The sequence below is a fragment of the Gallinula chloropus genome, assembly GCF_964237585.1.
Source record: "Gallinula chloropus genome assembly, chromosome: 27".
NCBI classification, from domain to species: Eukaryota; Metazoa; Chordata; class Aves; order Gruiformes; family Rallidae; genus Gallinula; species Gallinula chloropus.
This window is the reverse complement of record NC_140112.1, coordinates 6,501,763-6,515,059: the sequence shown is the minus strand read 5'-3', so window position 1 is coordinate 6,515,059 and position 13,297 is coordinate 6,501,763. Positions and strand designations below refer to the sequence as shown.

Genomic DNA, 13,297 nt, shown 5'->3' with positions numbered 1-13,297 from the left:
AAAATGCATCTAAGGAGCCTAAATCTCAGCTCTACCTTTTACCCAGGCAAAGAAATGCTGGTGAGGATCTAAATCTTCTAAATCTTGCTTCACAAAGTTGGCTTAAAAATGTGCTGAAAGACAAGGTAAAACTGGTGGAAATTCCACAGGTGCTGAAGCCTGATTTGGAAAGATTCAGATATTCTGTAAATTAAAGTATTTAAAGGCTTCAGCCTTGTTGAGGTCTGAAATCCAGAAAAATGGAACTTAAGCACTTTCACTGATTAACACCAGTACCCATCTTGCTGAAGAAGTTTCTACTCACACACTGAGCAACCTCCTCCATCGCAAAATACTAGTTGGGGTCTGGATTTGCTCATACATGGAGACTGGTTGTACTACTGTGCTTGGTCAGCTCCTCAGCTAAACCAGCCTTACTCTGTACTGTGAAAAGAGAGGCAGTGGCACAACCAGCTACCACATCTCAGCAGAGAACCAGCAATTTCTTAAGTCATGTTAACTGTATTTGTAAGAACACATCAGCTCACGCTTCCCAGCTCCGAGTGGCCTGAAGTCAGCTTCAAGACGCTGGTAGAAAAGAACCATAAAACTGAATATTTCTCCCTCAAAATCCCAATATATCAAGTGCAAATAAGGACCACTCCACAGGAGCACAGTAATACAAGTGTATTAGCTAAGCACCGTTCAGAATAAAAATAAACACATCTTTTTTTCTCAATTTCTCTATTACCTGACTTTCTCAGAACTCTTCAAGTGAAACTGACTGTTCCATAAACCCCTCTCTTCAAACTGAGGTTAAAAATGCCCAGACAGCTGGGAGAGGCAGTTTGCTGAATGCTCATGAGTGTTTTATAATGACAATTGGAACTTACCAGCTTGTACAGACAAGTAGTTATACAACTCGTGCAGCACATTCATTATCACGTCCTTCTGTTTAGCCTGACAGAACTGGAAAGTCAGAAACAGGTAATGAACATGAATAGATGAGCACCAACAGGACAGTGGCTAGAGCAGCTAAAAATACCCAAGCAAAATACCAGCAGCAGCGTTTGGCTCAGTCATGCACAACCAGTTCAAACTAAACACACTTGCAGCAAAGATCTACAGAGCTAGGACATCTTCTGGAAGGGCCACCAACTCCCCCAGCCCAGACTGCACAGGCAGGCACTGCCTCTGCCTGACCACAGATGCATTCTTTGCCTCCAGAACATCACAGAAGACTAACCAGAACTCCAAATCCAAGACAAAATTTTCTGTCTCCTGATAATACATTATGAGAAAAGAAGCAGGGCTGTGTGAACGCTTTATGATGGAGTTCAGGGAATTAGCTGGATTAAATCTTGCATCGTTGAGGCTGAACGCAGCTTTACTGCAAGCCAGTATCACTTCTGTTACAACTATTAAAGAAATTGATTCACATAATTTGGAATTTAAATTTTTATCTTTCAGAGTCTCATATACAGTCCTAATTTAATCTGGGCCATTAATTCCAACACATCAAGTCAGAGGGGTTTTTTCTGTAAAACGACAGAACTAATGATTTTACAGTGATACTGATACTGGTGGAAGTTACCTGGAGTAATTACTCTTCCCTGAGAATCCCCTACCCACAGTACTTGAAGATAAATAAATATATGCTTACACCATCCGTTCTTTTGTCACAATCCACAGGCAAGAGATTAACTACAAGAGAGAAGGGGAGGGTGAGTTAGCTGGCTGTAAAAACAAGAGCTTTGATCAAGAAAGTAATTATCTTTTTAGAAGAAGGCTCGACTTTAAAGCCCAATTCTACGTGTGGTACTTTCCTATGCAAATGCCATTCAAAGCACTGCTTCAGTAAAGCAAAACAACTGAAACAGGTGTAAGTGATGAACCCTGTCCAGCTGGAAAGCAGAACCTGAACATTTTAACAGCTCCTTTTAAGCACAAGCTCGGTGCTCCTCCCGGCCCCGCTGCTCTTGCGCCGATCTTTTACAACCGAGTAATGCCACTCGCCGCACGCCACGGCCACCTGAAATATCAGGGTGATAACAGGGGTTTAAATCAAGCCTCCCCAAGGCAAAAGCAGAGGATTTATTTCAGCTGGAGCTGTTAGCTCTGCAGATTACGGCCTCTGGTTTAACTGCTGCCTCCCGCCCCGACAATTGGATGCCCACCAGCCCACCGTGCAGTGCTGCCTGGCAGTCTTACCCACCCAAGATCTTTAAATATTTGTGGCTGTGCCACAAGACATCTTGCTTCAAATTCATTACCATTGGTTTCAAAATACCTAACAAAGCCATAAAGGTGCATCAGAAATTCAATGACATTGGACAGACTTCAAGGAAGCAGAAGCACGTTTTCCCAGCCCACACAAAGCACACAAACGCCTACAGGCACAGCGTGCTGAGCTTCAGGACTCACACCGGCCCATCTGCACCCCAAACCCCTTCTTCTGTCAGCTTAAAGGACAATATTTCAGTATTTCCATCTGCTCTAGCTGGGGAACGCTGCTTTAAAACTCAGGGAAGCCCCTTTTCATTTCTCCTTGAAACACTGAAGTGGTGATTCGAGGCCAGGATAAAGGCCACGAAGAGGCTAACGTTGAAAACACACAACAGGCAATTACACAGACATTATGTTACATGATGGATGATCATAAAATACATCCCTGGCCTAGCAGGAACGTCACACTCCATAAAACCCAGGGTTTTGAAGAACCAAAGATGAAATCCATTTGAAAAAACAAACCCACGCTTGACTTGCTTTCCCTGACTAGCAAGGTTTCCCATGGGCAGATGGAAATGGGGACAGAAGTGGGTATGTCAAGTTATGGCAATGAATGATGGGATGGAAGTAATAAAGGGCAAGCAGAAAAGGTGAAAATAAAGTTTAAAACCAGGATTAAACCAGTGCACGTACAGTCATCCTCTCTCCTGTCCAGCCAGCCTGACCCAATCATCTTCACCGCAAGGATGCCCAGAAAAATCATCAGCAACACAAAGCTGGCGAGGCAAAGGAACTGGGAGAGGTAATACTCCAGGCCTTTGCCTTTTCCATCCGACTGCTGCTTTGGGGCTGACCGCAACAAGCGAGGGCGGGAGGTTACTCCCTGTCCTGCTCCCGATGTGTCCCACCAGCTCCCCGAGGACGGCCCTGCACTGCTCGTAGCCTTCCAGGGGAACCGCCGGATCAACCCCCCTCCCCGGCTGCTAGAGGCCAGCTCCTTGTCTGCCTCTGCCTGAACACTGGAAGCCAGGTCCTCTTTCCCTCTCCCAAACTGGTGACTCAACCCCGCAGCACCCACTGAGGTGCCCCAGCGGGTGCTGGGGGTCACCTCGCTTTCCTGCCTCCACGAGCTGTTCGAGGAGAGCCCCTTCCTTTCCTCTCCTGTCTCCCACTGAGTTCGAGAGCTGTGCCCCCCTGTTCCTGCTCCCGAAGTGCCCCAATAGCTCCTGGACTTCAGGCTCCCACTCTCATCACTGAGAAGGGGTTTGGAGCTGAGCCCTCCAGTCCTGCCTGTGGAGGTGTCCCATGAGGACGCGGAGGTCAGCCCCCCAACCCCATCCAGAGATGGCCCCGACCCAGCCCTGATTTCAAGCCCCCCAGTTCTCTCTGCAGACTGGCTCCACTGGGATGCGGAATCCGATCCCCGAAACCTGTCCAGGGATGGCCTCGACCCACTGCTGAGCCCTCCGCTTCTCTCTGCTGACTTGCCCCATCGCAGAGAGGAGCCCGAGCCCATAAATCCATCCCGGGAGGGCTCTGACCCAGCGCTGAGCTCCTCGGTCCTCTCTGTATACGTACTCCAGTGGGACGAGGAGCCTGGCCCCCGAAACCCATCCTGGGATGCCCCCAGCCCAGTGCTGAGCCCCCTGCTCCTCTCTGCAGACACGTGCCATTGGGACGTGGGGTTCAGCCCCCCAGAGCTATCCAGGAGCGGCTTAGACCCACCCCCAAGCCCCCCACTTCTCTCTATGGACGTATCCCACTGGGAGGGGGAGCTCAGCCCCCCGAGCCCACCCAGGGACGTTCCCAGTCTCGCCCCGGCCCCCCCACTTCTCTCTACAGACGTTCCCCACTGCACCGAGGAGTTCAGCCCCCCGAAGCTGTCCCGAGAGAGACCCCCCTCGGCCCTGGAGCCAAACCCCGAGCCCCGGCCCGGCGGGGACCCCCGCGAGTCCCCCCAGGACTGCCCGCCTCCATCCCCAGACAGCCCCCAGCGGGAAGCGGGCAGATGCCCTCCTTCCTCTTCCTCCTCCTCCTCCTCATACTCCTCCTCCTCACTGTCACGGGCGGCCCCGACGGGGGAGGTGAAGCCGGAGCGCTGCCGCGAAGGAGAGGCCTGCTGCGGCCTGGCGGGGGCGCGGGCCGGGCTCGGCGTCGCGGCGCTGCTCCTGCGCCTGCCAGCCGCCGCCTCAGCCCGCAAGCAGCCCAGCTTCTTGATGTAGACCTTGCGAGTAGTGGCGGTGATAGGCCCCGGCCGGTAGCCGAGCTCGAGCAGCTCCCTCCGGAGCTCCGCGTCTGTCAGGTCCGCCATGGCCGCGCCGCCGATAACAGGCCCAACCGGAAGTGCTCTGCCAGTAGGGAAGGGCGGGCGCCACCTTGGGAGAGGCGCGCCGCAACCGCCCTCGGGCGGCCATCTTGGGAAGGGCAAGTGGGCGCTCAGGTGGCCGGCGCCATGGCGAGAGAGGAGGCGGGAGCGGGCGCCATATTTGGAAGGTCAAGAGGAAGCGCTCCTGCCTCTTGTGAGGGCAGAGCGGCTCTTTCCGCCATGCTGGGGGGGTCAGGGGCTCTCGGCGAGTGGCGGCGGGCGGGAGCTGGCGCTCGTCTCAGGAGCGGGGAAAAGGGGGAGACATGGACGAAGCGAAGGGCAAAAGCAGCCTCAGCGTCAGGGGATGGCCGCTGTCACCACCCAGCCCTCTGGGGCTCCCGGCTCTGGAGCAGGCGGGGCTTGAGCACCTCGCACCTCACTGACCGAACTCCAACAGTATTTGGACTTTTTTAGCTGCATTTATGAGGAGAAAGCACCTTTCCCAGCCACTTGCCACCCCCCTGCACACACACACACACGTGTTTTCCTCATCCTCATTGCTGCCAAGCTACAGGCGTTTGGCACCCATCAGGCGGGCTGGAGCTTTGCCATCTCTCTGGGCAGGATCAGGATCTGGGTCCGCGGGATATTTGCTGGGGAAGGAGGTTCCCTGCATACGGTGCAGCCTAAAAAGTCAAAAACCAAGCGTCGACTTGGAAATGTATTTTGGCACGTCAATGATGTACAGTAATTGCTTTTCCCTGCTGCCGCCTATAAAGAAAGTAATGAAAGTGGCTCAAATACTGTGGTGTAATACCAGAATTTAATTAAAGGTGATGAAAAAGTAGCGAAGGACGCGTGCAGGCTGGCTGTGTGCCGCTGGGTTTATGGTTGATGTGTGATACCGGAGTTTGGGAAAGTTTCTTCAGGGACCCCCCCCCCCCTCCTTCCACACTCTCTTTGCTCACTTCTTGCATAGGGCATCAGGCAAAGCTCGCCCCCCTCTTCTTGCTTTATGGAGGAAAGCAGCAAGAAGATGCTGAGATTTGTTAATCTGGTCAGCAACAACAGCCACATGCCGAGCAGAGGCCAGGGAGCCCACTGAAAGAGCATACTCAGTTCCGATGGGAAGTGTGACTGTGCGAAGCTGACCCTCCCCTGCTCACTAACTGGAAAGCACAACTGACAGCTCATCATTTGGAGCGGTGTCTAATGTAAATACAGAATTAGAATATGCTCTTAGTACATGGGTTTTGTAAGCTCACAGCTTTCAGTTTGAGGAAGCTCTGCCTAGACAGGCAGATGCACATTGGCATCTAAGTCTGAGCTGATACAAGCTCGGGAATTAAGCAAACTCCTCTTGCTTTGGAGAAAAAGCACAACAGCGGCAAAAGCACACCCCAACCCTTCAACTTCTCTTGTTTCTGGATGTCAGAGGAGTTACACCAGGGAAGAGTTTGGCCCCTCTCCCTTTCTTCCCTGCAGCACGACCCGTGGGAGTATCCCAGCCTTCCCCAGAAGGTACCTGGATACCACGGAGAGGGCAGCAGGAGAAGCCAGTCCCCTGTCTCAGGCACAGCACAGCCTACATCCCCCAAGAACAAGCACCTATTTGCTCCCATTGCCCTGCTCGCAGTGCCGATGGTGAAGCTGATGGCAGGGTTTCCACATCTTGCAGCCCCTTGGCCATTCCCACAGCTCTGGGCAGCAGCCGAGGCTGCCGGGGCCAGCACAGGCCTGCTGATGCTGCAGATGGGCTGCGATGCTTAGAGAGTCTCGGCTGTGAAAAGTCAGTTTCCCAGCCCACGGTGCAGCTCTCAAATATCTTGGCTGTAAATATTCTGAGCTGGATGTGGGAAGATGGGACAGCAAGGAGGGGACAGCCTCCACTTTCCTTCCTTCCAGCCCAGAAGCTGCCTTAGGCCTGCCGGCAGTGACTCAGATATTGAAGGGGAAGAGCAGGCGTGCGGCGCCGTCTGCTTCTCCTCTGAAGTATCCAGACAAGGCTGGTGTAAGCGGAGGGGCAGAAATAGATCTGCACCATCTTCACAAGACGCCTGAAGAGGGGAGCATGCTGCACCCCAAAAGCACGGGCAGCAGATGAACCATTCCACTCCTGACTGAGGGGCTGCTGAAAAAACCCCGCCATCTCACCCCCTCTTCTTATCCCATGGCATTTGGACGACAGTCCTGCATATGTCACCAGGGGAAGTGTCAGATCTTACTTGGGAGCCGACTGTGCCAATTTAGCACCCTGTCACTCACAGCCACGGCACAGGTGTGACCCAAGAACACCGCTTCTCATCCTCCCGATCGTATGTCATGTCCTCAGCCTGACGAGCTTCTTATTAGGTTAGAAAGTCAGTGCTGCTTTCATTCTTTTCTCTCCTCCTCCTCCATTCCCTGCCTCATTCCTCCAACTGTTCAGCTGCTCATCCTGCCATGAAACTCTTGTTCAGTTTCTGGAGCAGTGAGATCTTTTTACCTGCTCTCACAGGCACAAACTATGGTGCTGCTGGCAGCCAAAACAGCCTTCCAGGGCACTGTGGATACAGATCTGTCCTAAAACTTGGAGGCCCTTTTGCTTCATAACAAGCCAGTGAGAGCCATGCCTGGGAGGATGGTTGAGGTCCATCCGTCTTCTTCCAGCAGAAGAATTTCTGCTTCTTCCCACTACTCAAACCCCTGAGGCTGGAAGGAAATTACTTGCAAAAGCTGAAGCCCTCCCTTGCACTTCAGTGTGTATTTGGACAGCACAGCTCTGCAGAACAAGAGAAGGGGTCAATATGGTTACAGTCACAACTAACCACATTTATAGTTGGGTCAGCTGGGAAGGGACGTTGGCCAGGGTACAAGCAGACCTTTGCTGCTGCAGCTTCTCTCTGTCAAAACGTACAAGTAGGGGGAGATAACCCAACAAAGCCACAGTGGTAGATCTCCTTATGGAAGCCTGCAGCATCAGCCTCACCATCACCATGGTGGGAAAGGGGCCAGGAAGCAAAGCCAAGAGGCTCATGTTCACTTTCTTTCTTGCTGTCACTGGGCAACGTTCCTTCCTGGATGGCACAGGAGCTGTCAGCCCAGGAAACCACTTGAGTGAAAGAGCTGGGCAAGGGGGGGATGCTGTAGAGACAGCTCTGACCTGCAGCAGAGCATCAGTAGGGCTTTTAGCAGCTGTGTGCCACTCAAGAGGAAACCCTCCTATGGCAGGACAAAATTATACCTGGGGTAAAGGGTCAGCCCCCTTTGAAGCAGTCCTGTCTCTCATCTTGCAGCTCCTCTGGTGATTTCCATACCAGATCTCCCATGGATATCACTCCACTGCAGACTGATTTGTGCTGGCTGAGCTCCTAGCCCAGCAATACCCGCAGTTTCTTTCACTTTCAGCCTAATGGAATGTATTATTTTCTATCTCCCAGCCACTCAGACTCATTTATAGTGATTTCATAGCTCTACCTGCCCGAGCAATAATCCCTGCAAACTTTGAGTTACACTGAGCTGATCAGTCCATGCACTAGGAGTGTGCCTTTGAATCAAACGCTAAAGCTGGAATCCACTCCATGCTGGATGCTGCATTATACATTGGGAGATTTCTTCTCTCCTAAGGCATGGCTTGCAGCAGGGAGCACACTGAGGAGTGTTGTTCTAGCACAAACACAGCTATTTAAATGAGCCACGGCTAGAACAGAATTTGTGTTAGGTTGGGAGGATAAAATTGGATTGAATTGGATATGTTCACATCCATACCATTGATCTCATCCATACTTTACATATGTTGGATTTCCTGCTGCCAGTGCAGAGGAGCAGCTCTAAAATAAGCCAAAGGTATGTAAATGGAGAGCAATATGTTCAAGTGGAGTTATGATTTCACCTCTTGGTTTGAGAGGCAGAAGTAAGGCCGGAGCTGTGCCCTGTTTCACACACGCTGTGCCTGTTCCCAGCACAGCTACCGAGAGCTGCTCCTCACATTATTTTAGCTTCGTTGCCTGGGTGAGTAAGAGAGAGTTAAGAGCGCAGGTAGGAGCTGGAAATCAGGGCTCCTTCTTTCTCCCAGCAGCGTGGGAGAGAGTGAGAGCTCACTGGGGATGCCTGCATCCCCCACCCAACACTCCTCACCCTGCGTGTCGCTGCTTTGGCTGGGAGACAAATATTTGCCTCAGTTTCCCCCATCACCAAAAGGGGGGGGAGGTAAAACTTATTAGTCAACAAAGATTAATTACTCAGGCTTTGCAACATGCTTTGCACTTCTCAGAAGGACGGTGATGTTCTCCAGAACTGGAAACCCTCCCTCTCTTCTTTCCCACACTTGCTGCTTGCCATCTGGCTGAGAGGCACGCAGAAAAGACGAGGCAAATCCTCCATTTAATTATACTGCGCATTTTATTATCTCACCTCAGATTTTGTTGTTAATCTCTCTTACAGATTTTGTTTACATAAGTGGAGTCTTTTAGCTACAGCAGGCTACTGCGCTTTCTCCTCTGATTCTGCAGATCTCAAGCAGCTAAAAAGAAGAGAGAGGAAAGAACAAGTGTCCTTAAATTTGTCATTCAGTCTTCCCTTGGCTTTATATATTGTTTCATCCTCCTCAGCTCCCCAGCTAAAGACCTAGAAGGCAAAGTGAAATCGGCACAGCCAAAGCAGTATAGCAGCTCCCACAGGGACAGGGGGGACCTTCTTGTTTGGGACATTTAACCCCAGATAAGACAAAGGTCTGGAGGTAACACTCAGTGAGACCCATTCCACCACCCCTCAGGTCTGCAAGCAGGAGTAGCTGCATGATATACTGCCCCTGGATATTTTCTTTTGCAATTCCCATTATACTACTATGAGCAAAGCCCAGGACAAGGTTCATTAACGCCCGACACCTCAAATTGCAGCTAATTCCAGCTGTAATTATTAGCATTGAACCCCCACGGAGGGAGCAAGGCGTGAGGTCTGAGTGTAGCTGCCCCGCAGGTGTAGCTTGTGTTGTAGGCTCTGCTGGAAATCGTGCCTGAACACCAAGGATTTTTTGGGAGGAGGAGTAAGGAAGTGGGAAGCAGCATGAAGGAGAGCGGCTGGGAAGCGTCGCAATGCTACTAACAGTCAATATCAGCTGTAGGGCACAGACAGCACCCTGAGAGAGGCAATAACCTTCCCAGAAGAAGAGTGTGCACATGAGAGCGAGTGGGGTATCTGAGGACTCTGTAAAGTGAGCAAACATGACACAAAAGCCCTTCTGAGGAATATAAATATCTCTGTGATGATGAGCTGGTGAGAGGAGGGAAAGGCAGAATTCCCAAGGCAGAAATCAACCTCCTGACAGTACCGTCTGGGGTGTCCTGTAACATCTCTGCTAGCAGTTTCTCCAGGACATCTTGGTATTCTTCCAGCTGCCTTGGGGTGAGCCACATCCCAGCTTTGACAGGAACAGCTAGCTGTAGAGGAAGCTGGAAAAGTCAGAAGGAAACACTCAGGGGAGCAGGAGGCAGGTTGGGTTGCTTTGACCCTACTCTGCTCAAGTCAGTAGAGGGTCTACAACTGATTTGAAGGCAGGAGGGTGAGCCTTATCGGGGGGGAGCAGCATTAAGTCAGTACAAGCTTGTGCTGTTCAGAACGCCCCAGTTTTCAGGCACTGGATCATCTGTGGGCTGACTCAAACACAGATAAAGGTACCTCCTGGCAACAGAGACTGTGAAGAAGAAAATCATTTCTGAACCTTATAATCCTCCCCTATCTCACGCCTTGACCCTTCAAACCATCAGCTTTACTGATGCTGGTGGAGCACCCTGCCCCAGTATAGACTGCAGATGAGACCACATTCTGCCTCCAGACCCGCTGACATCCAGCCAGCTGTAGCTTGGCTGTACCCACAGTAGATAGAGTTGTTCTGGTCACAGCTGGAGGCACAGGAGGACTTGTGGTTGCAGCAGCAGCAGTGGGGATGGAGGGGGTTGCTAGACACTGGGATGTGCCAGTTATTTAATGCTTTGACCTGTGAGTTCTTGCTGTTTAAATCCTGTTATTGATTGTTGCCACACTGTGTTTGTGAGAGTAGTTGCACATTAACCTGCATCTTGGCCAAATTCCAGCCCTGCTAGTCCTGCTGCCTGTCCTGCTCAGTCTCTCCCACAGTTTGGGGTAGACTTACAGGCTCCTTTTGCTGGCAGAGAGCGGCCAAGCTCACTGCAGGAGCGGTGGCACGGACAGGGCCAAGGGTTCCCTGTATGCAAATGGAAAAGCACAATTTTCAGACTGGGCTAACCAGGTAAGCATGCCCTTCAGGGCTTAAGACTGGCACTTAAATCCCTAAAATTGGCTATTTTCTGTTCTGTGTACAGACTTCAGGGGGGTTGTGGCTGTACGGACCTGAGTCTATAAATAAAGTCTTGTGAGTGCACAGGACTGTGAGATGGGAGGTGACACCAGGCAGCTGATCTGGAGCTGGCTGAAGAAGTGAGAAGTTAAACCCAGACCTGAAGCAGAGCTACAGATTCCTGCCTTGCGTTTGGCTTGTGAATGGCAAACACAGACCTGGTGTTGTTTCCACCTTCTCCATACCGAGGGAGCAGCCAGGTGGGTCTGGGGTGACCAGGTTGCTGAATAAAGATCTTTTACAAGGTGGAGGTAAAAACCTTCCTGTGACGCAACCTTGCTCAGCTGTCTGGCCAAGCTGGCAGGAAATGGCTGCTATTCCTTTATACTGGCTCTGAGCTCCCCAATAGCACCCACTGTCTCCTCATGCAGCATCAGCAAACACTCCTTTGTAGGCAAGCCCCGTGGACTGACATTTGGTCTACCCATCCCCCTGCACGTCCTTGTAGGCTCCTTATAGTCACCTGGGTCAACTTACCTGGATGGTCTTGACCTTGCTGACATCTGCACTGGATTGCTCAGAGAAGCCTTCCTCTTCCAGCTGCTGCAGCGAGGTCAGGGATTTCTTCTGCCCTCCTTTGTTCCTCTCCTTTTCCTGCAACTTCAGGAGTAGAGAGCAAACGGGGCAGTGATGGTGGGATGCAGCACTGTGCATGTACCAGACCTGGTCTGCCCCTTGTCAACAGTGTGATGCCATGCAGCCCAGAGCCTGTGGAGCTGGGCATGAAACCAGGGGGCCTGGAGATCTAACCGCCAATGCAGCATCCTTCCCCAGGGCCACAGGTTGCTGGGAGGAGACACGTCAGTGGTGGTCAGCATGGCCTGGGAGACTAATTCCAGCATGCAGTGGAGGATGCAATGTTGGATGCACAGTCAGGTTACAGCACTGCATGTGAAGATCTGTAGGAAACATGATGCTCCTGGACAACTCCTTTGATGTGTGCAAGGTAACACTGTCACCAGGATGTGGTGGCCAAGTGTGTGACCTTACAGAGCTATTCCAGAGCCCCGGTTCTCTGCTGTAGCAGTGGCAGTGAAGTTTAATGAAAGCCTGTGCTACCTCACAGCCAATGGAGAGCTCTGTGCAGGCATCACAGTCAGTCCTGTCCCACTTATGGGGCTAAACTTGGCTTCAGGACCCTCCCTTTCTTCCCAGCCCAAAGAGAAATGCCGAGGCTGCGTTGGGACATGACAAACATGACAGGCCATGTACAATGCCATGAAGGCTGTGCTCCGTGTCACTGGGTGCTGCCTCTGGTTTGAATGCATGCTCAGAGGAGGGGAGGCAGCCTTTGGAAGGCTGATTTCACCCCTGTGCATCTAGAAAACCCTCAATCATTAGCAGACACGTAGCTATGAGGGTCATGGTGCATGACCAGTCAATCTGGGGACCACGTGTGGGTCCCCGTTGTCTTCCTCAACAAGGCTGAAGGGTGCTCAACTGCTCTCAGATAGTGATAAGCAAGCAGATGGGTGCTGGAAGCAAGATTTCTGCCCAGTATCCATGGGTTGTGCGGTGCGGGGGAGGCTCGCTTCCCCTGCGTTGAGGAAAATGCAGTCTGAGGCTGCCTGCCTGACACCTCTCAACAGTATTAGTTTCACATCAAAAGAAAAATGCATTCTCCTCTCTGCACATCCCAGAGGTGACAACCATCTGGAGGATGGTTAATTATTTGTTACAACAAAAAGACCCATCAGTACAGTGATGGGAGGCTGCAGCTTCTCCATGAAATTACAGCCACTAGCACGGAGGAAAGAAGCTCAGGACCCACCAGCTGTAGGTGATAACCCACACCAGCCTTTTAGTTCTTGTGTCAACGAGCCCAAGCTCTTCCTTTCTAGTCTCACATCTTACAAACTGTCTCTACTGGCTCGCAGAGCCCTTCGCTTTGGGATGAGTGAGGGATTGCCAACACCATGGTATCTCCTGTTCGAACAGAAGGGGCAGGTGATGGGAAGGACGGTGGCACGATGGGAATCGGCAGAGCCTGGGGAATGAGGGAGGAAGAAACACATCTCCTGAGCTATTCAGGACTCCAGCACCCACAGTACACTTCTTGGGGTTACCTGCATTTTCTGGAAGTCGCTTTGGGTGAAGAAGGGCACAAAACCTTCTGCCTGTTCAGCCAGCATAGACACCACGTACACGAAGAGCAGACTGGCCACCAGCTTCTTCGAAACCATCGTGACAGTCTGAACAACACAGGAAAGACGACACCAGGGTGATAGTGGAGATAGTTTGACAAGAAATCCCTTTGGCTTTTGATCAGCTGCAATCTAATTTATCCACCAGCTAACTAGAGGTATATTTACTCTTCCAGTTGCTCCTGAGCTGAGAATAGAAGTGTCTTGACTGACAATTCTCCTCTCAAACCATTCTCTGTAAACAGATTTGTTCTTGAGCAATACCTCCAGAGACTTCAAGCCCAG

General features: G+C 51.5%; 2 protein-coding genes across 2 annotated transcripts; both read right to left on the bottom strand.

Annotated features, from left to right (window-relative positions):
- Positions 1-1,638: 1,638 nt before the first annotated feature.
- LOC311201461 (uncharacterized protein) lies at positions 1,639-4,519 on the bottom strand (the record flags this gene model as incomplete). The annotated part of the gene is made up of 4 exons (XM_084275848.1): positions 1,639-1,683; positions 1,928-2,011; positions 3,063-3,151; positions 3,787-4,519. The coding sequence occupies 4 exons, from the start codon at positions 4,517-4,519 to the stop codon at positions 1,639-1,641; spliced, it is 951 nt and encodes a 316-aa protein (XP_084131974.1).
- Positions 4,520-5,207: 688 nt separating this feature from the next.
- Positions 5,208-13,051, bottom strand: MLN (motilin; the record flags this gene model as incomplete). The annotated part of the gene is made up of 4 exons (XM_084275847.1): positions 5,208-5,284; positions 9,822-9,930; positions 11,346-11,462; positions 12,935-13,051. 4 exons carry the CDS (start codon positions 13,049-13,051, stop codon positions 5,208-5,210), a joined length of 420 nt encoding a protein of 139 aa, XP_084131973.1.
- Between the last annotated feature and the right edge of the window lie 246 nt (positions 13,052-13,297).